At 35.8% G+C, this 27,366-nt stretch overlaps 1 protein-coding gene across 3 annotated transcripts in view; it reads right to left on the minus strand.

Annotated features, from left to right (window-relative positions):
- Positions 1-27,366, minus strand: part of LOC145671242 (serine/threonine-protein kinase 16) — a 73,558-nt gene that overhangs the window by 20,996 nt on the left and 25,196 nt on the right. For all 3 annotated transcript variants that reach the window (XM_081740152.1, XM_081740151.1, XM_081740153.1), the window contains 3 exons: positions 21,753-21,987; positions 16,749-16,953; positions 1,670-1,824 (listed from right to left, as the gene is read on the minus strand). In XM_081740152.1, coding sequence (XP_081596278.1) covers positions 1,670-1,824; positions 16,749-16,953; positions 21,753-21,987 — 595 coding nt within the window. The remainder of the gene's footprint in view (positions 1-1,669; positions 1,825-16,748; positions 16,954-21,752; positions 21,988-27,366) is intronic.

The raw sequence follows: 27,366 nt of genomic DNA on the forward strand, positions 1-27,366 counted from the left end.
TTCCTGATGCAATATGTCACTAACCTGATCATACATTACTTCTACTTCATTATCATCATGGCTGGTTGTTGGCATATACACTTGTATTATCACAATATCTACTGGTTTTGCATGTAGTTGCGGTCACTGCAGTATTCCACTTTGGTTACACTTCTTGCTACTTCGTTCTTCATTGCTATCGCGACACCATTCTCGCCCTTATCGCCACCCGAATAGTATATTCTGTAATTTCCCGATATTATCTCATCTTTCCCTGGCCATCTCACTTCACTCAAGCCCATTATGTCCACTTTACATTTGTCCATTTCCACTTTAAAATTTTCAAGTTTTCCCTCATGTTGTAGAGTCCGTACGTTCCAGGTTCCTATGCTGAAATTAAAGTTATTATTTCTCCTCTGATGATTCTTCCCGGAGCAGTCCCCACCCGGAGATCCGAACGGGAGACTATTTTACCTCCGGAATTTTTTTTTTACCTCAGGAAGAACCATCATATTTATTTATTCTCCTCCTTCGTCCCTTCTGAGAAAAAGATAATGTGGTAGTATTCCCATTTCCTTTCCACATCTCCATGCCGTTGACCATCTAGTGGTTCATCCGTCTTTTAGGACAGTTTCCCCTCCTAAGGACAAGAAAGTGCCCTGACCTCCACCCTCCGAGAACGCCGTTGGCACTTGGTATAATCTGACTCCTTATCCCGGGAATCGGTCTGTCCCATCCTACGTTAGCCGCCAAAGACGTTTCCCGCTTTCTCTCACGAGGAGGTGTAGGTTGGGATTTTCCCTTCGTTTAGGATGAGACCCGAAGGCTTTTCTCAAACTTCTCCAGTACTTTTAGCAAACCGATATTTAAAAAAAAAAAAAAAAAAAAAAAAAAAGTATTTACGAGGTTTGGGGAGTAAGTCATGGCAATCTAGCGATATTTCGACAATCGATGGATATATTAAAAATGGGTTATAAACAACTAAAAGAGTATCCATAATGGATATTTTGTTGGTAGAAATTATGACAGAAAACCCAAGCCACCCTGTGACATACATTTGGTATACTACAATATACAGTATCACATAATTTACATAACTATCCACTGGAAACACAATACACTCAAAATCATTCACAAATTTCCTCATGATCTCTTTCCTAGAAGGGCTACTTAGACACGTTCCCTTTCCTAGAACTGATACTTAAGGCATCTTGAAACACTGAAATCTGCCACCATCAACTATATATTACTCACGCCAGATCGCAATAACAGGTACCTGCATGTAGCGTCCAAAAACAAGTATCTTAATTTTTCTTGGTTATTTAAAATTCCAATAACTGGAGACGTTGCAAGTTACCCTAGCACTTGCCACAATCTGGTAATTGGCTATAAAGACCGTTTATCATTTTTATCTAGTGTTGTATTCACTGATCAGTAAACAGGTAAGAGCCAACCAAGACCTGTTTAGTATGTTGTCATTCACGCATGAATAGGGATAGTGGGGAAAGAAAACAAAGTTATTGACAAAGTATATACAGAAAGAGGCATGCACTTCGCTGGTGACTATACACGTGATATATAGTACGATTCTTCTTTGATTTTATAAATTTCATACCAACTGCAATAAATTTGATATTTCCATTTAAAATTTAATATTTATCACTTCGACGCCTGACAAATATTTACTTACCCAAATATCTGTCCTTTCATCAACTGTACTGAAACATTCAACGTTAAAAAGTTCTGGTGCTCGATACGGCATAGAACATCTTTCACTTGCTGTATCTTGAAGTTTTTGAGCTTCACTACTATTTGAAATATTCACACGTGCTTTCGCCACTGATCCTGTGAAATAAATAGATAAATTTTGTGTGTGATGCAATGAATATCAAATTGGTAAACAAAGCACACTGCTATTCATGAAAATTACAACAGCAGAATGCATTTTAACTCACAAGATATGTACGATAAGGTATGACGTATAAACAATTACAATTTCTGCAAGATAGCGCAGCATACATGTACCAAATAGCGCCCGCGTTTCGTTTGGAGTAGCATTGCAAGAAATCGTTTTACGCACCAGTATGGTAGTGGAGACTCGACAAACGAACGAGATAGTATGGGAAAGTGTCACTAGAATTGGATCTAAGGGCACAACTATATCCGAATGAGGCCGCATGGTCGGGTTATGGGAAGGCGGTTTCTCGTACTTAGAAGTTGGTGAGCATACAGGCCATGCCGTTACGACAGTGATGCGTGTGTGGAAGCAATGGCCACAAGATAACAGAAAGCAGAGACAATTGGGCAGTAGACCACACCACTGAAGGGCAGATATCTTGTCCGCAAACCCGTGTCAGACTGTATAGCTTCGTTCACTGCGGTAGCTTAGCGTTGTGCCAAGATGAGAGGTGTGGGGGGCTTGACTGCATCCTCGGTTCCTGATGACCCAGAATCACAAAGATTTCAGTTTGATAAAAACGCGTGCAGACCGTCGTTGAACGGCAGACAGTCGCTGATGAATAGATGGTTAAATCTGAGTGTAGCACCCGCCCTGCTGGACCTACAGTTTAACGTGAAATCCGAAACACATGATCTCCGACCGGCAATCGAATACGCGCCAAAGGTCCGTACGTTAATCATAGTCTACGAGGGAGCTCGGAAGACGATCGTGTTTCCGGAAGAGTCCTGCAGTGATGACACTATACGCGTTAGACGCAATTGTGAGAGTAATCTACCTGTGTGCAACGTCGAACGGCCAAATGATAGATATGAATGTGTAGGGCCTCAACCAGGTACTGTACGCTTCTCGATTGTTACGAATTAAGGGCAACCTTACCAATGACCGCTATAAAAGAAAAATTCTTGAGGAAAAGGTAATACAATTAATTCAGACAATTCCAGACGTCATATTTCCAGCAGGGCACGCCGGACTCCATGCATCTCGGAGTCTGAAAGCCTTCTCGGAGGAATGGCGGGATTTCTAACGTGTTGCCCATGAAATATGTGGAATGTGGTTGGTCAATATCTTGATAGTCACTGTCTTCCAGCGGCGGCCAAGGTTGATGACTCTTAGACTCGCACACAAGTAGCATGGCAGGTGATTCCCTAGGAACTCATCCAACACCTGTTTGATTCGACTAAATGTCAGAAGGGCTCGGACAGAAAGGCTCGGGTCAAAGCAGCCCTCCCGCCATCAAAAGGATCGGGTAAAAACGGCCCCACGGCCAAAAAGTCTGAGATCAAACAAGAGTGAAAATAAGGGGAGTGCGAGGGGGCGAGGTCCTCTTATGGTAGTAAGCTAAAGTGCTTGTCCTAAAGAAGGAAGAGTATCAGTGATTGTTGGTAACAAATGATAAACTTAAATGATGCTATTCAGGCAGGCAAAACAACCGACGTGTATCATTTAAGTCTCAAATGAGCGTAATTTCTCGCTATTGTCTACACGGTAAAACTAAATGAAGATTTTTAAAATTGTATGATGTTTTTACAAATAAAACAGTTAATGGCTTAGTTTCCGTAATTATTACCGTTTCGAGAGATTTGAACATATGACGGCGTTAGTGTAATGTCAGGTCACATAGAGGGGTACAAGCAATTGTTAAAAAGACTTACCCATTAGCTATTTTTGTGCATTGGTATGATCACCAACTTAGTTAAGTTCTTTTTCACGCGGCGAGAACAATTAAGAAAGTGAAAATCTTCATTTAGCAGCTTTGCAGTCTTTCTTTGGACGATCAGCTTACAGCACAGAGTTTCTGCGAGAACGAGGCTATCAATTATCTCGTCCATCCCCTGGGCAGTGGAATTGTCACTTAAGAGCACTAAAGATAATCAAAATGCATCACAATGAGCTTCGCAATGCAATGGAGTACACTGTAGAATCTGATGAGCTTAAAACAGCATCTTGAATATTTCTCTTATTTTTACTCTTGCTTTGTTTCATGAAAATCTTTGTTTATACAGATAAGTTGTTTAGCGTACTTCAGTCAAAAAACTAAATCAGATATAAATTTGTGCGCCAACAAAATTACAACAAAGTAAGGAATTTAGAATAATGAAGATGTGATAATACGGTACAAAAAATCGAAAACGAAATTTCTGTTCTTTGCCTAGGAACGCATGTCTTACCTCGAAGTCAAAAGAGAGCTGTATTTGAGACTCTTGACTCAATAATTGTGTAGATGAATGATAGATTTGAAAAATACGAAAATTTAGTCTTTGTAGAACTATTAAATCACAGCAAATTTAATGTGTATCAACAAAATATTCCACAGGACAAATATCAAGTTACTACTTTATTACATACTTTAAACAACGAATATATATTTTTTCATATTATTTATTTCATAAGAAACATACATCATCGTGTTCCGAAAGACTACCAAAATATTACTATTGTGCAACAAAGAAAAGTACTACAACAATGCGAGACTAGAGGGTTCCGCTTGAGTAGATGAAGGGAGAAAAAACTCGTGTAGGGTTAAATTAATAAATCTAATATATCCGTTAGTTGATTTCTATCATTTTTAAAATCAATTTAGGTGAGTATTTAGGCTGTATACGGATAAAAAGTTACTGTAACGGACTGAATTAGAAACAGAAACGAACTGCTCTCGTAACCCGATACTTCATAGATATATTATTGTAGCGCTTTATTTTATAACCGAACATACAAAGTAGTTATATAAATTGTTACTCATTTATTATTTAAAGAAAGAGAGAAAACAGCGGGTTCTTTGTAGCATATTCAACAACTGTTTCTTGACTTTTTTGACTTTGTTTATGACTTTTCTCTATTAAAAAAATGAATAACTAACACAGTATTGATTGACCAATCATACGATCAATAACTAGCACAGATTAGCAACTATGTACAACGTAAGTTGCTCCGCCATGTTTGTACAGCAGATAATATTCTTTCCAGATTGTATGCAAAAAAAATCCACAATAATGTAAAATAAGAAGAAAAATATTACATTTGATTTTACTTAATAAACTACATATATGCGAAATCACTATGTAGGCCTACTGTTGATCAGACAAGCTGGTGACAAAAAATAACAGGAAAGAATTCCTTGAATTTTCTCGTTTCAGATTTTTTTTTTTTTTTTTTTTTTTTTAATTTTCTCTAATATGTAATTATCCATACAGACTTTACCATGTTCATGGAAATATAAGACCAAGAAAACATGATGACAACGATGATACGTAACTACTACAATTTTCCCTTAATCAACTAGAACAATGAATAATATAAAAACAAATACAACACATTTTATTATGAAATTACAGAACACTTACTTAAGAGAAATTCCTGCACAAAGCAAGAAATTAAACATCTTCCCTGAACTTCAGTCTGTACCGTTAGTCATATGATGAAAGTTTCGTCACATATGAAAGGAAAAAGTTACAGTAAAACAGTCATTAAAAAAAAAAAAATGCACGTACATAAAATTAGCGGCTTCTATATTAACGATATATCTTTAGAAACAAAAATTAATAGTATAATGTGTAACCGATTCCACTTCTTCAAATATTTTACTTCCTTATCAATATCGCGCATATCGCATATCTTCCATTATTTTAGTCCTCTTAGCTGCAAGATTGTTCAGAATGATCTTTCTTTTCCTGTCTTCAACTTCTTCTTGTTTCTTTTCCTCTTGTCATTAATTTGTCTTACGAAAAGCGAGTATGAGCATTTCGTGCATAATGAATCATACATTTCCTTATGGATACTTTTCCAAGATCACCAGAAAAAGCTACTGCATCGTACCCAAGTCTGTGTGCTACTAATATTAGGGCTCATAGTGGTCTGGTCTCTTGTAAATAGTTGAAAAGTGACTAAGAAGTTGAAAGTACACGAAAAAGTGACTAAAAAGTGACCAAAAGCACAAGAAAAAGTGACCAAAATCTCATCATGCCCCTTTTTTCCTTTGTCAATTTCTCCATCACCTCTCTCTTTGTTGTTTTGTTTCATCTTTTCTTCTTTACTTCTTTCTGAGCCTCCTCCTTTCTTAGGTTTTCTAAGTATGCTTTGTAGTTACGGTAAGCAGGCTTAGCAGATGTAAAAAGCTTCTGAGTAAGTGGAACCAGTTCTGGCCTATTTCCGAATTTCTTTATCCGAGACATTATATTCAACTTAGCATTGAGAGTTTTCAAAGCCGTGAATTATTCAAATTCATCACCTACTCTTAAGAAGAACATACAAGAAGCATAACAGAAGACGAACATGATGAACCACACAACCACACACAACGTTGAGCGGAGCGTTAACTATTACGAGAGAAAACTAACAGACTATTATGATAGAAGAAAGAATAGACACAGAATAGACACAGAAGTGTTCTCAACCCCACCTTGAGAGCTTAAACATCCACCAACCATCCACTGTGCTTTAGAAAGAATAAAAGCTGACTGTTTCACGTGTGGCAGCAAGCACTGAAGCTTTCAGAAGAGTAATGAATAACAAGTTTGTCTTTTTTTCATTTATTTTTCTATTTTTCTTAGAAAACTGCCAATGCAAAACATAAATCACACGAAAAAGTCACTAAACCTCCCAAAAAAGTAACTTTTAGTGACAAATTTGAAAAACTTTTAGTGACCAACTTGAAAAAAAGTAACTTTTAGTTAAAAAAGTGACTCGCTATGAGCCCTGTAATATTGGATCTTTTAAATAACCTACTACATATTGAGCATTGATTGAAACTTCTGTTGCTAGATTTCATTTTCATGAGAGAAATCACGACCAATTCAACATCTCTCAAATCACTGCACTCTGAAGTGTCAAAATTATTTAGCCAAAAGTCATCTAAACCTTGACAAGTTCTAGAATAGTGATTTTTTTTTTTTTATTTTTTTTTTATTTAGATTCGAAAAATCTCCTTCCATTGCCTCACAAGTCTATCTGGTCTTTTAACATTTGACCAATTATTTTCAACCAGTTCAGCTATAAGTAGGTCGAATTGAGAACCACCTTCCTTTTTTAAAATCATTTAAAAAGAGACTTCATGTGATTCACTCCAACAACAGATCCTGCAAAAACATTAAGATCCAAACACGGAAGAGCTCCAGTCACTTCATAATTTAAAAGTTACTTCTCTAAACAAATTTATGTACACACTTTCTGCAATTTCGGCGAAAATAAAAAACGTCCAAATCCGTTATTGGTTGACATTTCTTAAAGGCTGCATATGTGACAAAATCCACGTTAACGTTTTTCATAGAAAGATTTCTTTCTTTTTGCACATCAATTCATATACATGAACTGATGATTCATATACTTGAAGAATTAATGTTTTTGGTTTTACCACAATTTTTATAACATCCTATATAGCATTGTAAAAAAAAAAAAAAAAAAATGTACTGACAGAAGCATCAGTCTGAAATTCAATAATAAAAGGTTCTGTTTCTAAAGCAAGTACTTTATAAGAAATGTAAGTTAAGGAATAAGTACTTTATCTTCTTCTAACATACCTTATACGAACTGGCACAGCTCGAAGAGCGAAAAGTTTCTTATCCTTTCCTATACCTTGAATACACAACAGAAGATACAGATAAATCTCAATTGATCGCTTTGCAACACTACTATTTTCAAGCCAACATAAAAAGAAAAATCATTAGAAAATTTTCTGAACGCCTATAGATGTACTCGGCACGGTTTGCTGGAACATCCTTAAATACATGTGAGTTATGCAGAGGTTTAAGAAATTAAACGATTCTCCATTCATTGCCTCAATTGCCTGTAAATCCTCTACTGATGAGGTATAAATAGAACGACATTTTTAGTCAGAAGGCACTGGTTTGTTTTGTTAATTACACAGATAATTAGGCACTAACAACCAAAGGCTCTAACTGTTCCCAATATTGAGATGGACACGGCCATCTGCATATGTTTTTTACTTTTTACGTAACTTATTACTGCTTACCATTCCATCTTACTCAGCGAAAAGACGCTCCGGTAAATGTTACAGCGAGGGAAAATTTGTCACCTGGTACTGCCTGAATCCAGATTAAAAAATTATCTAACAACTAAAGTCTGTTCCAGGCAACCTGATAGGAAACTCCCCTACCTCCCACCACTTACCACTGCAGAAGGGGAAAGCTAGTCATTGACCTTCACAGTGAGGGAAGCTTTTCTAATAAACAGAATCGTGTAAACTCTAAATTCGTACGTCAATTCGCTCGCACCTGATGTTGAGGAAGTACTGCTGTTTCTTTTAGCTATCGACCCCGAGTAACAAAAATATTACTGTTTTTAATTTTTGTCTTGTAGAAAAATATTGCATATTATTTATGTACTAAAGTTTACCTTAATGTAAAACATTTTATTGTCTTAACAAATATCGAAAACATTAAAATCAGTAAGAACTCAATCTGCCCAATTTTGTATGAATGTGAAGTCGATCCCTAAAACGAATACAAGAACGGGAACTGCAGGGTTTCGAAAATAAAATGTTGATAAAAATATTTGAAGCTAAAAAAGGCATACATTCAGGTAAATTAAAACGCTATACAAGCTTTTATTTCACAACAACTACAGGTCACCGAATATTATAGAAATAGTAAAGTTAATACGTATAAGATGACATGTTGCTTACATGGAAAATACGCACCAAGTCATCACCAAGTCCTATTCCAAAAGCCTAGGAGGAGCTGGGCGAAAGAGAACTTCCAGACAATGTAAAGCAGGATAACGAACATGGTACAGTCCGCAGAAAAAAAAGACTGCAACATGAGCATGTAACTTTATTGTGAAACTACGCCTAACTGCAGAGAATCAACATAACGTCTAAGTGGCACGAATCACGCTAGGAGAAACCTCGACGTCCTCCCCTGCACACTTATTTTGGAGCAAAAGACTGTCGTTTGACAATAAACTTACATGCTCATGTTGCAGGTTTTTTGCTGCGGAGAGTACACTGACTTTTCTCAGGTTAAAATCTAATGGAAATGTTTATTTCTGCTACGATGAACTTTTTAAGCGTTCGTTATTTTTGTATAATTGAACGAACTCGTATTTATCGTTACTCTTTCTTTCTTACACAATAATCAACTCTTGTTACAACATTAGACTATCCTGCACGCCTGGGGCCGCGGTGGCTTTCACCTGTGGTGCATGGGGTCTTTAGTTCGATCCCAGCTCCCGCCAAGTGAACTTTGTGGTGGACAAACACCACGTGCGTGGGTTTCCTCGCAATCTCCCGTTTCCTCCCCCTTTCTTCATTACACCATTTCTTTCATTTCTCATCATCACCATCTCCTTTAGCCTAGCCGGCACAACCGTAGGACGTAAAACTCAAAAATTTCAATTCATTTTATATTCTGCATGCCATAACCGTCTCTCTTTGCAAGTTAATTACTGCAAATGATTAGGCCTATTCCTGTTAATGGAGACCGATAATATTTCTAAAACAATAAAAAGGCATTTTCCCCTCTTCTGCAAGAGAGGCTCAGCAAACAAAATTATTGTTGGAACATTATTACCAATGTATATATATATATATATATATATATATATATATATATATATATAGTGGCGGATCCAAGGGGCTAGAGGCTATAGACCTCCCTTGACGCTCAGGTATACACTGGATAAAATGAGCTTCAATCCTGCCTTACACTGGATAAAGCGCCGAACTATGGTTTAGCCCCTCCCTTGATCATATCCTGGATCCGCCACTGTATATAGTGCTTTTTCTTCTTGCTCTTTTTAATGTAAGAACATCTGTCAATAAGAGGAAACGAGTTTTTTTTTTTTTAATTTCAGGTTCTATTCTTATCATCTTAACGCTCTGATAATTTACCCATAATTGTACTTGGTTTTCGATTTTACACCGTGTGCGTGGGTTTTCTCGGGGTTCTCCCGTTTCCTTCCACTTTCTTCATTCAACCATTTCATTCATTTCTCATCATCACCGTTTCCTTTGGCCTAGCCAGCATAACTGTGTGACGTAAAACTTATAAAAAAATTCGTTTTTGGTTTTCGATTTCATATTATTATGAAATTATTGTATCAAGAAGACAATACAAACTCAATTACCAACCCTGCCATCCCTTGCCATTCCAACATTATGTCAAAGCCCGACTGCCAAAAGGAAGGAAAATAAACAACTGTACAATAAAATGTCCATTATAATAACACGTGTTACCTCACTAATGCAGGCAAATGTAATTGTTTTAAAATGCCTAGTGTTATTATGAAAGTTGTAATTTATTGTTTAGGCATATTTAGATACACTCTATACCTCAGTGTGCGGGGGCTGATGGTGGAAGACTGAAACCAATATTCACCTGTACTTGAGCGTGGTGGGGGTAAAAATAACTTCTTTTTCCTATCAGCTTACGTGAAACAGATTATAGGAAGAATTGGACGTGGTTTTGGAGTCCTAGAAAACTGACATGCTTATTATCTGCACAGGAACACTGGATATAACGAACACCATAACTACAAAACCTCTTCGCTTTCGATCCTGACTCTGCAACTTGAACCATCAATGCTAACTATGCACCCTCCATCCTCACCTCTGCTTCTCTACTGCCTTTCTATACAACAGTACGTTGTCCTAAATAAAAGCATGTTGATGATGATTATGTAAAATATTTTTCTTTTTCCACACATACCGCCTCGATCCATTGCATCAAATCAACTTGTATTTGCTACTTATTTTTCATTTTGGGACACAGCCAGTGTGTGTGTTTAGTCAAAGTACGAGATTTGTTAAGTTTCTACGGTAAGAAATGAAAATGATAAACTAATATGTAAACAATGAAACACGACTGCGCTCTTAATGAACGATAATAAAACGAACACACTCATTCTCAGATTGCTCTTTATTCGTGTGGAATTTCTTGTAGCAATGTCTTTATTACATTGTATTAACTATTAGTTTCGCAAATTTGGGTATTTACAAAATTCCATTTTCCAGCAACAATACTATCGTGAAAGTAAACTAAATTTCCAAGCCAGAAAGTAAGCGAAGAACAGCTTATTTCTGAAAAATAATAATATTAATAATAATAATAATAATAATAATAATAATAATAATAATAATAATAATAATAATAATAATAATAATAATAATAATAATAATAATAATAATAATGATAATAATAAAATAAATAAATAAATAAATAAAATCTTGTCCGGAACAGGTGAAAGAGAGCAATCATTGTAAATTTGTAGCTTGGCAATTCTCGAAGGCGCCTTATGGATATTGACAGATGAAAGCTCGTTGCTTAACGTTTATACTTCACAGCAAATCATTAGTTTAATGTTACACAAACGAGAGAGTTAGATTACTTAAGCTATTTTGACCCATTGTGCTTCTCACATAGTTTTATATTAACTTCAGTTTTGAGAATAACCTCTCCGCAGAACTAACAGAGACAGGGAGCGTCAAAAACAACAAATACGCGGCAGTAAGTTCTGAAAAGCTAGATGCCAGTGACTAATTAAAAGCCTTGCAGGTCAAACAGAATTCTGAACACTTATTTCAGATTTCAGCTGTTTCACAAAGCAAATTACTTCCATCGGAAACGAAGAACCAATATCACAACTGTAAATTGTTTGAAGTATCTGTGCCCTTCTTAGAATTTCATCATAAGCGAGATGAATTATATTGGCAGAAAACAAAAAGGAAAATTTGGATACTGTATCACGCAAAGATGTTAAACGACAATGGAACTGTGAATTTAGTATATCAAATAGTTTAATATAGATGTTAATTCTAAAGTTTGATTCAATATTTCCCGCCGAAGAAAAATATAAGAGCCTATAAAAGCCAACCGAACTGAATTTTCTTCCTTTTTGTTTGCGGTGCTTGACCTACACGCAACGGCGCCGACTTTCTAAAATTTATGTGGGTGCAGGTCAGTTTGGTGCACGTCAATGGCTGGACGTGTTATATATTTTCAGGGAAGTCGATGTTTTTTGATTGATTTCCTTTTAGTTAAAATCTTTCATGAACACCGTTATAAAGGGTTGTGCTGTGATAAAGTGAAACATACAGATAATATAAGGATACGTTGGGGATGCCCTAACTCAGTCACTAACATGGTTAACTTAAACCAAAAGAAACGGGTTCAAACCCGAATCCAAGGTTAAGGATAACTTACTGTAATGAATATTCTCAACATATGTAATCGTAACATTAAGTGTATACTTTAAACAACTTGCATGATGCACAATGATTGCAAGAGGCAACGATATTAACACGCTACTAAAAGAAAATACCGCATACATACAAATTAAAATGAAAAAGAATCTTCATAAAATCTAATATTATTAATGGTATTGCAGAAAGAACTTTCAAGGATTTTGTTGTGAACATAAGCTACAAAGTGTCTAACTTAAGTGTATTGCTTGCTTGCCTTTACACACACATTTGAAAGAAACAATTATGTTTTAGATGTTAGAAATTTTAATTTCCATCTCAATGTTTTAGTTACTTATTAATTTCTGACAATGGCAGGTGAGAAATATTTATTTTGTTTTGTTTCTATCAAACTAAAAATCTTGTGGGTGTGCCGCACACACAAGATTATTTCTGTGGGTGCTAGAGCCCCGAAGCACCCATATAGTCGGCGCGCATGCCTACACATCAAGCCTCTCAAAGATAGCCGAAAAAAGAGAAAGGTGAAGGAACATTGGCGACTAATACAAAACTGAGAAGCATGTTGATTCGACCTATTAGGAGGCTAGGGTGAAGGATCCCTTTGGAGTGTCCGCTCCCCCCGCATTGCAGAGTTTTGCGCCATAGTAGTTACGCCACTGAACTCAACTGTCGGTCAGGTTACATTCGTGAAGTCTGCTTTTAATTTCAAAACCATAAATGCTAGTGAACCGACAGAAAAATATCACGTACAATCCAAATTTTCTAGAATTTCATTAGTAACACGTTATCATTCAACAACAATAAATGCAATACTTATTACAATATAAACAATACTTATAATACAAGTTAGACGCCGGTACTAAATGAGTTGATTTCTCGAGCTTTCGTTATTCTCTGGGTAAAAGAGAAGTGGAATGCTAATCATAATACTATTAACTTTCCTCATAGGCGGCGCCAGAATTTTGGTAATGTGGGTGTAGGCTAGGATGGGGCAACATATCCTAACATTATTGCCAGAACGCTCTGCACTATTGAGCCTTAAGATCTCAAAAGTAATCCCTAAGTTTTACTTTAAAATAAAAATAAAAATAAATTAGAAAAACACGGTATGATAGCAAGTAACTTACGAGAGACTTAAGAAGTCACTCAAATATATCCAAAAATAGAAAACAAGAAATATACAAAATAGAAAGGATTATTGCAGGAAATCTGAAAATCGAAGTTAATGTGGGTGCACCTGCACCCACTGCACCCACTTGGCGCCGCCTATGACTTTTCTTCAATATACTATTACTACCCATTTCATAAAGATAGGCCCCTGACTGCGGTGCTGCCCTAACGTTCACTCAAAACTTATATTGCACTGTCATACCTCGTTAGAATTGTTAGAATGTTGTCAATACTTAAGACATACAAATTTTCTTTGTACTGTGTAATGAGAAAAAATCAGGAATTAATGAAAAGTGCTTATTTTATCGTACATTTTTGATAGATTAATGTTTATAGGACTATATCTCGGAGAGGAGATCACGTGAAATAATTTCCGCGACATGTAGGTGCATCTATTGCCTGTAAGTTCTGAAAATTTCGATGCCAAATACGTAGTAATTTTCTTGTTATTCGGTAAAAAGTGAGACATTATTATCTCCGAATTCCTGCGGTGTATTATCAATCTGAAAAAATAATAATAAATAAAAAAAAAAAATTAGAAAGATCTTAAAATAACCTTTTCAAGCAAACTATTTCGATTTGTTTTAAAAGATAAACCATGACAATTATGACATTATGATTTTCTCTGCTCTGCGCCCTTCGCTATCGCTGTTTATACGGAGTGCTACGTTACCACATTTCCTGGCGCGTATACACTCTAAAATAAGCCGGACGGGAATTTAAACTTGTCACGTACACTTTCCGGCACTTTTTAGAAGTATTTTTAAAATTTAATATCTTCATAGATTTTTAACCAATTTCTTAGAAATTGACAGGATATACAGTAAACGTACCAATTGTTTAAAATTAGAAAAACGAACCGTTTATCTTTTTTGGATTGCATTTGATGGTTGTCGAAAACTTGTTGCTTTTTGTCAGTTTTTTTCCACTTACTGCACGCAGTACAAAATACTCTCACAAAGTTTATGATAAGATACAATCCTAGTTGATGTGTAATATTGAGTTTACACTTCACAGGAAATCTCTTTTCAGATCTAGGAGTCCCAATCTCTTTTCAGATCTAGGAGTCCCAGTACTTCTCTTTACGTTGTACATTTCGAAGCACTTTCCCACGCAAAGTCCAACTTCATATATAATACAATAAACGCTAATATTTTATTAAAAACTTCCTTTCATCGTAGATGCTACGCACTTTGCATCTCCTTTGTCCTACTCTATTAGGATTTGCGGATACTGGGGAAACTCTGTATGGGTAATGTTCCCTTGCTACCAGCCTTCCACCCGGTGAAGAATGGGATAATCCCTGTACTTCAATGCTTGCTGAGTACTTCAATGCGTTCGCATAAGAAGTTCGAAGTGCGATATGTTTTCCTGCTTTCTTCCTGTACAGTATGTAAGCGTTGACATGTGATAAGTCAAACAGCAGAAGAAGCAGCTTCTACCAACATTTGACAGACATACTAATAGCTCTTGCGTAGTTGATTTGTAAAAATCGCATAAAGCTGACTTCCGTACAAAGTACATGTGAATAGTTAGTGTAAAGAAATTCTTGTTTTCAACTGAAGTAACACACTTTCACTTAGAAAACAAAGATTTTTGTTTTAGTAAATTTTCTTTTTCTCAGTCTGCTAGTTTGCTTATTAATTCATTTCTTTTTGTACTATTCCCGGCGGGATCTCAAGTGATTTGGATTCTATGTTAATCAATAGGTCCACGTCTCATATAGCCTCACTGCTGAATTGGATGTTAAAATCAACTCAACTTTTTCACTATCAAATTTCATTGGTAAAAACAGCTGAAACACTTTATATGGGGAATACTCTGTAGATAGCCCAGCATTTTGATTAATTCCCGGAACAACATTAAACAGGAGTTTTGCATTTACTTAAATTTTATCGCTCCAAGCTATCTCAGAATCTGCCTTCGAATAGGAACAACGCTTTTTTGTTTGTTTATTTGTTTCGAAGCAATCTCAGGTTCACTTGGAACAGAGTTACTATCTTGTTCAATCCCGGATACGAAACTGAGCACAGAATAATCAACGTCATTACTATTCATTACTATCTAATTCATAACCATCTGAATTGAAGTCATTCATCAGTTCTTCAATTTCAGTATCACTCAAAATTTTGCCACTTCTTTGTAATACCGCCGCTCGTAGAAGGAATATCCATAGTTTTTTCCTCTCAATAAATAAGCACAAGAAATACTCAGGAAAATATAAATGCACGTTCGCCCGTTTCACTCCAAGAACACATGATGTGAGTGCATATGACGTGTAAGAGTTTTTGACGTGTAAGAACCGAAGGAAAGTGTTAAAAACGTAATCAGTGCGACATGACTAGACGCAAAAACAGCCCACGTCACCTACACATTCCATAGTCTTCTTTCGTTGAAAGAAAACAAAGGACCCATGCTTCTCTATTACATTTGGCAGGGGAATTGATCGCAGAACAACTTTGGTAAACACGTGACTGCCAAGGCTACATTTTTTTTTTCTTTAACATGTTCGTAAGCTGGAAAGTGTGTATACTAATAGATCTTGAGGTAGAAATGGAGCCATTGTTAATAAGTGTCCAGGAAAATAGCAGGAGCAGCGATGAGTCAACAAGTGACAAAAGTGAATGGGATAAATAGAGTAATATATTTTTGGATGTGTAACTTCAACGTTTTATTTCGATTACATTGAGATACGTACATGCAATTATTATTTTTAAGATGTGAAAGGTTATGAGATCTTAAATACTTTTTTCCTATTACATTCTTATGAAGCAGGCTCTGCCCTGCAAGCTTCCTGAACGCGACAACACAGCACAACAGCGTTGCCGCACTTCCAGTTACTGTATGCTATTTCTTCATATAAGCGCAGGGAATTTAAAGGCTTGGCTGCAACATGGCTCTCCGCTTAACGCACAGAATATGTAGGAATAAACATTTTTTTTTAAAATAAATACTCTACCAACTAACCCTTTTTCATTAAAAGTTTTAAATCTTTGGAACACTAGAGTTCCAAATTTTCGAACTGTGTTTTGTACGTTTCTCTACCTACCACGGTAAAGGAGATTGGAGCGTCATGCATTTATTTTACTTACACAAAAAGTATCAAGTGAAAAAAATCGAACTTTTCACAACTTACAGTTAATGGATGCATCTACATATTGTACATAGGACATTATTTCATGTGAACTCCTTTCTGAGATATAGTCCTATAAACATTGATTTACCAAAAAAGTATTATAAAATACGCACTTTCTCATTAATTCCTATTTTTTTTCTCACTACACAGTACAAAGAAAATTTGTATGTCTTAAGTATTGAAAAGACAACATTCCAGCCATTCCAACAAGGTACAACAAAGCAATATATGTTTTGAGTAAACGTCAGGGCAGCACCGCAAAGTCAGGGGCCTATCTTCATGAAATGGATAGTAGCCATAGTACTATTATAGTAAGAACAAAATTTTATCAAAGTGTTACGTAAACTCACCAAGATCCATTATTACAGGAGTGTAATCAGAATCCAACAGAATGTTCGCTGTCTTCAAATCTCTGTGAGCCAACGGTTCCGGTTTGACTTCATGCATACACTTTACACCCTCACATATTTGCTGAAATATTTTCAAAAGCATCTTCTCACTGAAATGCTCCTTCTTCACGCTACGTCGTTCCAATTCATTTGCTAACGTTCCACGCTGTAACAACAAAGATACAGGATATGATCTTTAAAAAGTCTTAATCTCCTCATTTCATATTGGTGAATTAGTTAATGTTTACGTAAAGTACATATTTATGATAGAAAAACAGCAATTAGCTAACAGGAATCCAGAGTTAACAGATTAAATATGAAGTCAAACTGTACATTGCATAGTAATTGTTCGCTCTTATCCTTCCTACTCCTCTTCCTTCGTATCTAATGAAGCGTTTCTACATTGGTGGGTATACTCAGTGTGAGAACACGGAGTAAAAGTTTACGAATATTTGGACTAGCAAGATGATGGTAGGTGGTAATCATTAGAATATAGATTTTGGAAGACATCCTAACCATAAAGTGTGTGTGTTTAACAGCCAAATGGTACTCACCCCAATAGTATACCACCTCTAGGTCTAATAGGTATTTCTACTTTATGTAAGTTTGGTAATCCGTACATAATAAGATAGGCTAGGTGAGTCGATGCAGATGACTTTGGGCAAGGAATCATCAATTAACCAAGATTCGACAACTAAATTGTTTTCTTTGCAGACGACCTCTGGATGTGAATTTGATTTAACCTCAGGGTAATTTGAACATTAAAAAAAAAAAAGTTTAGTTTAGTTTAACGTTCCACAATCCAATTATGTTCACAATTATGCACCGAAGTTAAGGAAGACGGTGATGATGAGATGGATGATGTCGGTAGAATAACGAAAATGAGAGGAAACAGAAGAACCTCGAGGAAACTCACGCACACGGTGTTTGTCCACCACAAAGTCCACTTGGTAGGAGCTGGGATCAAATCATGGATCCCATGCCGATCTAAAAGTTTGTTTGTATTATAAGGTTACCAGACGTTCCGTTCTGCAGGGGCAGTTCTAGGATTTACAAATCTGCTCCTGGACAGAATTCGTTGTTTTACTGTGCGAGCGCGTCCAAGTAAGTTTTTTAGGACGGTAAAAGAAGACGCAATAACCTTGAAACATTTATTTCCACAGATACAGCACAGATGACACTACTTTTGAACATATTCACTACTGGAATTCAGACATCTGTCATACCGTGGAATTCTGTGTTCTGATGTCCTAACAGTCAGTTATTTGGGAATGAAACTAGTATATGACAGCCGTCTGCAACTATTCATCACTATCGAAATTCTTACCAGACAGGAATTACTTGAGATGTAAGAAAAAGTGGAAATCGCTCGAACCAAGATCCGAACTATACGGTGGGTTGTTAAACACGTCCAAGTGGAAGGAATGCAGAAGATCGGTTGTCACCCGCCGTATAGCCTGGATCTTGGTCCCAACGATCTTCATTTCTTCTTACACCTCGATAAATTCCTGTTCCCGTATGCATTTGATAATGGTGAACAGTTGTAGACGGCTTCATAAACTGGTTCCACTCTAGGTGGCCGACTGTTACGACATTGGAATATAAAAGTTGATCCCAAATATGACAAGTGTCTGAATTCCAGAAGTGAATATGTTGAAAACCTGTGCCACCAGTGCTGTATCTGTGGAAATAAATGTTTCAGGGTAGCTGTGTCTTATTTCTGTTTACTGCCATGAAGAGCCTTACTTTCTGAACGTGCCTCGTATTATCTTAGTAGTATAAACTGAAGTTGAAAAGTGTCCCTGGATTCATTTTTTTAAAAGTCTGGTTAACAGTTAGATTGACTTCTTCGAATGATTGTGAAGATATTTCCCTTATCTGCTTTTGGGCACCAATGACATCAATCAGCTCTAAAATGTTAATAAAAGAACAAAAACTTTTTAAAAAAAAGAAAGAAAAAATAAAGAAATGTGACAAAAAAGTAACAAAATGCCTCCCTTTCCCGTTATGACCAGTACTTTCCTAAAGAATGCACAAAGTATCGAACACATTTTAATCAGTATTAAATCAGAAACTGGTGATGATACAAATAAATTGATGATAATGGTAAATATATAAATACAAAAAATATACATATCCTCTATCAGTACATTTCTATGTATTTGTTTTTCTTGTTCCACGGAGAATGTCCACATAATTAATTTCCTCGCACGTTCGAGTAAGCATCCCGACATCCACACTGGCTATGTTTAGCGTCGTTTATTCTGACTTTAATTTATTGGAGCAAACTTACGGAAAAGTTCCGCATAAGTGTAAGAGGACAAAAGGCAAACTTAGAAGGAAATTTTCAGTTTCTCCTCACTCCATCCCGTTACCCCTCTTCTGACTCAAATGTTCGTATGTGTGTTGCATCATTATATATTTTGATTGTTCATTAATAGGTGGTACGACAAGGCAAGACTTTCCTTTTTGTTCTAAACAATAATAAAATATGATATGCAATGTGTCAATTTTTCTGTAAAATCACTGAAGAAAATTGCCTGAACGCAATTTAATTTTAAGAAAACGCATGTGCTAATGTGTTAAGTTCATCCTTATTTGTTACTAATGTCTTATATACACCCCAGAAGAAAAAAATCAAATGAGGTTAGGTTTGGCTACTTCGGGTCACTGCGTTCAATCTATCTTCCCGGAAAGATGAAAGGTGAAATCTATCAAAAGGTGAAAAATTCTAAAAGCTGGCACAATACAGTTTACAACCCAGTATATAAACCTTTTAACATACAAAAGTCGATATCGATTCATGGTGCGATTTGCAGAGAACAGACAAGAGTAGTTCTCGGCTTTTTTGAAAGTACATAGAAAAAAAGAAAGAGGGGGGGATAGATCAAATTATAGGCATAGACAAAGTCCATTCATTAGTTTCAAAGTAGGAACAACTGCACACGCTCACTAGTCAGTGTAAGTTCACTGTCCAGTGTGTGTGTGTCTTTATATATATAAACAAATATAAAGGGATTCAAAAATGTTGCGTTATTTTAACATGATCTCAAATACCTTAACCCGAAAAAGCAAAACACAGAAAATCATTTCTTTTCTTTTTTTCTGTTTTTTCAGACATCTTTTTAATGGTGAGTCATGTGTGTACTACCCAGATGCCTAGATTTATTATTATTATTATTATTATTATTTTAAGTCTGCAGAAAGAGTTCTTTCGCGACATTTTCATTTATGGTGGGAGTGTGAAGTATTGTAAAGATTGCATTATTGAAATATTATCGTGTATTTCACTTTAGAAACATCTTTTTGCAGTCAACAGTCGAGACAAGGAAATATATCTGTAGAGTCATCCTTAATACTCTTGTACGCTTATGGAAATAAAAAAAAAAAAACATACAGACAGCTATCCTGTTAGCGCATTTTTCCACATATAATCAGGTCATTTAACCATTCAAGCACTATGATTGATTTCCTCATTGTCAGCGATATGGATCTGTCTCCCGGGTGATTGAAAACCTCAAGACAATAGAGTACCGGTTGATATACTAAGATTCGTCGACAGTCCAGAGTGTCCTAGACTTCAAGTAGAGCTGCTGTGGGTGGCAACTGCTAAGTTCAACGCGGAGTACAGTTCTCCAAATGGGGTATGGAGAAGAATTGAATTAGTTAGGGCCAAGAGGTGAGCTTTCATCACCAACGTCGCCCCGAGCAGTAGAGACTATCATCATCTAAGTCTATGAGCGAGAAGCTTCGTGAGTTTCCGTTGAGGAACTGTTGGGCGTATCTCCAGTCTTAGCCCAACACAACCTTCAGCCAAATAGATAGAGAACATCGAAAGGATCATCGCAGCGAATCCAGGTACTGTGACTGAATAATCTTTCCTAACGTTAATCAGTTTAGATGATCTACCTCTTACCATCACGTCTGTTTCATACATATATGTATATGTTTTGGTCCCATTTATGCAATTTAGGTCTCAAGACCACAGTAACAGTTAAAAATCGTAGGAGAGAAGTGTAAACCAACATTCTTTTAAGAAAGTTATCTGAGCGAAAGGGTTAACACTCCCGTAGCTGCACAATTGTGACACACATTAAAAAGCATCCGAATAAAAATTTCGGTACTTCAGAATTACTTGATATGCTTAATTTCACTTCAACTTATTATTATTATTATTATTATTATTATTATTATTATTATTATTATTATTATTATTATTATTAGAGCAATAGCCTGTATCACCCTTCATCCTGTTAACAAAGTGAGAAAGCCAATTAAATGTTATCAAGGTCAGGTACGTATATCCCTAACTTTTCTCAAAAAAGGAAACAAAAATCAAGAAGAAAGACGTTTTAGTGCTGTTTCAACCTGCTGTGTTAAAGATTCTCAATTAATATTATACATATATTAGCGATATGTATATATATATATATATATATATATATATATATATATATATATATATATATATATATATATATATACACTAATAATGATGTAAATTTTCACACTTACCTTCCAACTTCTCTCAATAATATTTACACTGTAATCAGTAACGGCTTGTGAGGGAAGTCGAATCTGTAAAAATTAAACTTTTATCGCTTAAAAACTAAGAGAAGAAACTTACGGAATGCATCAGTTCTTGAATAAATAATAATAATAAAAAAAAAAAACGTATATTGGGTAAGTTATCTTTCCCTGTTTCTAAGCGATAAAAAATTATTTTTTTTACCGATGTAACTTCCCTCACGAGCCACCATTAGCTATAATTATTCTCCACGAATGATTATTAAAATTATAATTTAAATATCAGGTGCTCCACTTAAAACAACTGAAATAGGTATTTTCATAAGATCGCAAGTATTTATTTTTAATCTTCTTTCTACGTTTTCCTTCACTATAAATTCAGATATATTCTAAGATAAATAAACTTAAGCACGTATTAGACAATGCAAATATTAATACCTCATAATATGGAAGTACAATCAACACTTCACTTGTAGAATTCAAAATCGCATCTGGTTTTCCCGTCAGTGTTGAATCAATGCATTCTATTATATTTGGATGCTGAAGTATTTTGTGGTACTCTACTTCTTTAAGTGCAATTCTCTGATCCTCTAGGCTATGACATACAATCCTCTTTACTGCGTACAGTTTATGACTGTGAGTATCTTCTACTAGTTCTACAGTGCTGAAGCCCCTATAAGAAACAAAACATACAGTAAAACCTGCATCTGACAATTCTTGAGACTTAAATACGAAACCATAAAGTAACGATAGTAAATCAAGTATCTACTTTAATCGTGTTGAAGCAAATACAGTGCAGCGACAGCCCACTTATAACGAATTTCAAGGAACCAACACAATGAGTTCTTTAAATCGGAACTCCGTTATAAATAAAATCATTTTTTTTTTTTCGAATTACGGAAAAAAACAAAGGATTGGATAACAAGCAGATATACGAAAAAGAATATACAGCAGTATAGCATTACACCTGAAGATGATATTAATTGGGTTGTTATCTACCCTATCGTATATATTGCAGTTCTTCCTACCTGTTCAAGCACGCTTGAAGTAGTCTGTAATTTTCTTCTGTTGTTATCGATTTTAATTTTAACGTCTCTTTCAGCAGCGAGGCTATATGAGACGGGACCTACTGATTAACGTGGAATCCGAACCACATGAGCTCCCGCCAGGAATCAAACCCGGGACTCCTACACCAAAGGTGCGTACGCTAACAGCTTAGCCACGAAGGAGCTCTAATTTTCTTCTGAACTGTGTCACTTTTGTCTGAAGACATATAGCAATCGTTTTGTTTGCCATCTTTCAATCTAGCGATGCACAAACACGAGTTAAAAGATCAACTTGCGGCGTGTTCCTACCTTGCAGCTACTGAAAAACATACCTCACCTTTTTTACGCGTCCAGTGAAAACAGAGATTTATTTTTAACCTCGACCTTGAACTCTGGTGGATGTACGTTGCCGGAAATATCTGCACCAGGGGCGATTCCTGCTCTCATCAGAATGGGAGAAAGAGGAGTGAGTCATGCCTGACTTGCAGAGCAACAACAGGTACGAAACCCAGTTTTGCGGTATCTGAGTTATCCACAAGCAGAAGAAAGCATGATCCCGTTCTGAAAACTTCGCTATAATCGGTCTTTACAGAAAATATTGTTCGTAATATAGGTCGTTTCTTCCATGTTTTAAATAGGCGGTGTGACGGGGATTTCATTTATGTTCATAATATCCAATAATTTGCTATTTCCGAGTTCATTATAGCTGGGCTGCACTGTATTTCCACAAAGAAATTACACTAAAAGCGTATTGGATTGGATTGATTTGAGTTTAGCATCCTTTTCAGCTCGTCGCTGGAGTAACCAATAGGCGTATCTCGGATTTCATTACGTTTATTATATCAACCTACGCCTTCTGAAAGAGTACCTGCCTTCGCCGTGAGATCCGTCTTCTCATCATCCCAATATCTTAGGGATGAAACTCCTGTCGCCTTGCGATTGGTAATCTCGTAAAATCATATAAGGTACCGGTGTTCTCGAAATCGCAAGTGTTGAGAAACGCCTATTAGTTATTCCAACGACGATGTGAGACAGGAACCTACAGCTTAACGTGCGATTCGAACCATATGAGCTCGCGCCTAAAATCGAGCCTGGGTCTCCTGTGCCAAGGGCGCGTACGCTAACCATATAGACACGAGAGATTTCTACAAAAGCATATTCGTCTTTATTAACGGTGTTAAGTATTTGCGCATTCTTTATTTATAAGCCCATTAATTTATATGGAAAAATACCTTTGTAGAGAACGAATTTTAATTATGTGATTTTTATGGATTTCTTCAAGTCTAGTTAAATGTAGTGATGGGCACAAAAACAGGTTTCTCGGTTTTCCACCGAAACCGGTTTCGGCTTTCTCCAATACCAGTTTGGTTTTCACCGAAACCGGTTATCGGTTTTCTCCAAAACCGGTTCCGTTTTTTATTTTTTCAAAATTTGTTCTATTTCTGACCAGAGTAGGGTTTCGTTGTTCTCCAGAAACCGATTCCGTTTCCATAGAAATAGTTTTGTTTCCCAAAAGGTTTCACCGAAACCGGTTTCGGTGAAAATCGAACCGGCTCTGAATATCGAAACCGGTTTCGGAGAAAATCGAAACCGGTTTCGGAGGAGTATTATATAAAAACCGGTTTTGCCCATCCCCAGTTAAATGTTCCTTGCTTTTCCAAAATAAATTTGCTAACTATAAAACTAACGAACTCTAGCCTATGGAATCTGAAGGTTCAATGCCGCATTCGCTCAAGCTGTTCGTTGACTCCTGTCCTTAGGCAACTTTGTATTCCTATTTTTGCGAGATTCATCTTAATATTGTCCACTCATCTACAATCAGGTTTTAATAATGGGCTTTTTCCGATTAGTATTTTGAAAGCGCTTGTACCCCCTTCCACCCTAGCGAGTTACCCGCCTCTCAAATTCATTTCTTAGTTCCGAAGGAACATTCTTCTGAAGGATGGTAGGTATGAGACCACGACCATTCGATCTATCTTTTGTGAATTTGTCTCTGCATGAACATCAAACACAGACTCTCACACAAATACAAATATTCAGAAGCTCAAACATATTTCATCAATTACTTCTTTCTCTCAAACACAACAGCTAAAAGGTTGCTCAATTTACAAACCATTTAGAATAGTTAGCGAACTATGAAGCGAGTACATTAGAAAGTTTCAGTTGCAAATATGATGTGTGTGTCAATACAAAAAAGTGATAAGTGGTCAAGAAAAGAATATTGTAATCATTAAGATACCAAGCCTGTTCTCGCAGCCAAACACTTTTTAAGACAAAATGCACGTGAAAACAACTTTTTCAAGACCTGATCTAGTAGCAAAAATATGCCCATTATGTAAAATGAAAACAAAAAACAATTTTTTCAGAATTAAAATAACAGTTCAATACTTTTATTGAAAACAAATGGAAGGTTAAAACCAGTTGAAAATGAGTATAAATCTGTATTATATAGACGAAGGAAATATTCACAAATGACATTGGGATTATGATTAAGCTACTGTTTCGATACGTAGTCTAAACTGTGAAACTTGTAACTCTGATTGTCTAAGCTTCAACGTTCGTAATAGAAACTCGGAGAAAATTATTGGATATTGTGACTTTGTAAGGTTTAAAAAGACTGCAAGAATAACGCTCTCAGCCACACGAATCTAATCTAAGTAACTTGCATTTACCTACATGAAAATGGCAATTGCAGTATTCCTTCTGTAGTAGGCCTTGGTTTTTAGAATGTCTCCCAAACCAATATGTGGCTTTTTTTCTTTCTGTGACAGGTTGTTTCACGTAATTTCAACATGTGAATAATGGATATCAGCTTATAATATGAATTTCATGTAAATATCATGCCATTTATATTTTGATAAATTTTTGTTACTATGTAAACTGGTTATGGGAAAATATTCTCTAGTTCATTTGCATATTCAGTTTATGGCCCCCTTGAATAAAAAGCTATTTTATATGTATTCCAAGTTTGTAAACCAAAGCAGATAAGATAAATTCATTAAAAAAAAAAAATACACGTTTTCCATGCAAGTAAATATAACTACATTACTTTAACCGAAAATCGCCACATGTTGTTTATGGGAGAGATAATGCTGTCTCCAAGTTTATTGACCCTTGAAGCACAAACCTTCGAGTTACTTTGTTTTGCAACGCTATATTGATTTTACACCTTATAATGTTATTTGTAGGTGTTATGAAATAAATAAACAGGTTTGGCAAAAACCATGGTTTTTATTTTTTTTTAAAAAAAACTGTTTTTTGGGTTTAAATAATTTGCTCTAAGTATTTATATCACATATGGACAGAAATAAGTTTGTTTCGCCTTGGTGTTATTATGCAACAACCGGGTTATGCTGGAAGGGGTCACATAAGCTTAAAGCGGAATCCAAACCGCTTCTCGGCTTACATCCGAGAGGAATTGTCCTCCATTTGAACTCGAAACCGGAACTAATTGGCTACAAATGCGATACGTCTGCCGACTCACTCACGAAGGACTTCTGATAAAAATACGTTGTACTAATCTGTCCATACTTGTTAATATAATTGTCAAGAGTCATTTCAGAACGACAAATGATAAAGAGTTGAACAAGTGAAACCATTATACAGAATTACATATGGACAGTTTCAAAATACTGCAGAAGAACTAATTCAATTAGTCCAGGTTAGTTCACTACAACTTTTATTAGTCCAAGTTAAAGGAATACAACGACTTAATTTGTATATCAGTAAGAGAAGTGAATAAAGATACGAATTATTTGAGTCCACTTTGGTCTGACCCATTTATACATAATAGATACCAAAGATACTTCTGATTTCAATAAATGCCTCTCGTGGGGTTTGTATGAATCCCCCCCCCCCACACACACACACACAAAAAAAAAAAAAAAAAAAACTTACGGCATTTCGATGTATTTTATCAATAGTAAACATAAATAAAACGAAACAATATTTAGAATTTTTCTTTGATTGCAATTGCATAACCATAATAATAAACTATAAAAAAACACAAAAAAATTCATAAACATAAAAAAAAAGTTGCTTTTAAGTATAATCTCTGAGTAATAAGTGGGGAATTTAGGTCTGAATATAATAGGAATAATATACGGGAGTGAAACATGATAACCCACAGATATGTGTTCATCAAGATTTTACGAACACTCACACTTTTACGAACATTTTTCTTGTTTTGGTTTAAACCACCTTGGTTTAAACTAGTTAACCCTGTAAATAAATAAATAAATGAATAATAATAATAATAATAAAATGAGAGACTATACGTTATTCGCTACTTTTTTTTCTTTCTTTTGCATTACTATTTGTAGTTTCCTTGTACACTGCAATTGCTCGTTTGAGGATACATTTTAAATCTGTGCATGCACGATCAAAACACAAGGAAAAATAAATTTTTTGCTTGTCTAACCAAAAACTCAAACCTTTCGAATTTTCAACATCTTCCCTGGGGAATAGTTTAACCGTTGTTCGTATACGAACGTATATCTTTTCAGTATATATAAACGCTTCGAGACTGAGATCATATGGTTTCAATAGGAGTGGGTCACCACTTTTGGCTCAATCGTTTTTGCTTGCAGGAGGACACGGTGGCTTAGTGGTACAGCGCTCCCATCTGGTGCGAGATGTCCCTTGTTCGATCCCGTCTAAGTGAGTTTGTGGTGTATAACATCGTGTCCGTAGTTTTCTCGGGGCTTACCATTTCTCCCAATATTCTAATTCCACCAATTCTTTCATAATACTTCTTGTAATACACTTTTATAAACAAATAAACATAGACGAAACAAGTCTCAAAGTCCTAATTAATTTTCTTGTCTTTATTCCTGCATCCGTACTATTAGCCTGATCTGACACCAAGCAACTTCCTGTTTCCACAGATGAAAAATCAACTTCAGAGTTGCCATTTTGACGATCAAGAGACGTCAAAATGGAGGCAGAACAACGGTTTTCAATACAATCTCAATTCTACAGATGAAAAAGCGGGGGAGAAATGTGTA

This window comes from Thermobia domestica, chromosome 15 (genome assembly GCF_964235325.1).
Source record: "Thermobia domestica chromosome 15, izTheDome1.hap1.1, whole genome shotgun sequence".
NCBI lineage: Eukaryota > Metazoa > Arthropoda > Insecta > Zygentoma > Lepismatidae > Thermobia > Thermobia domestica.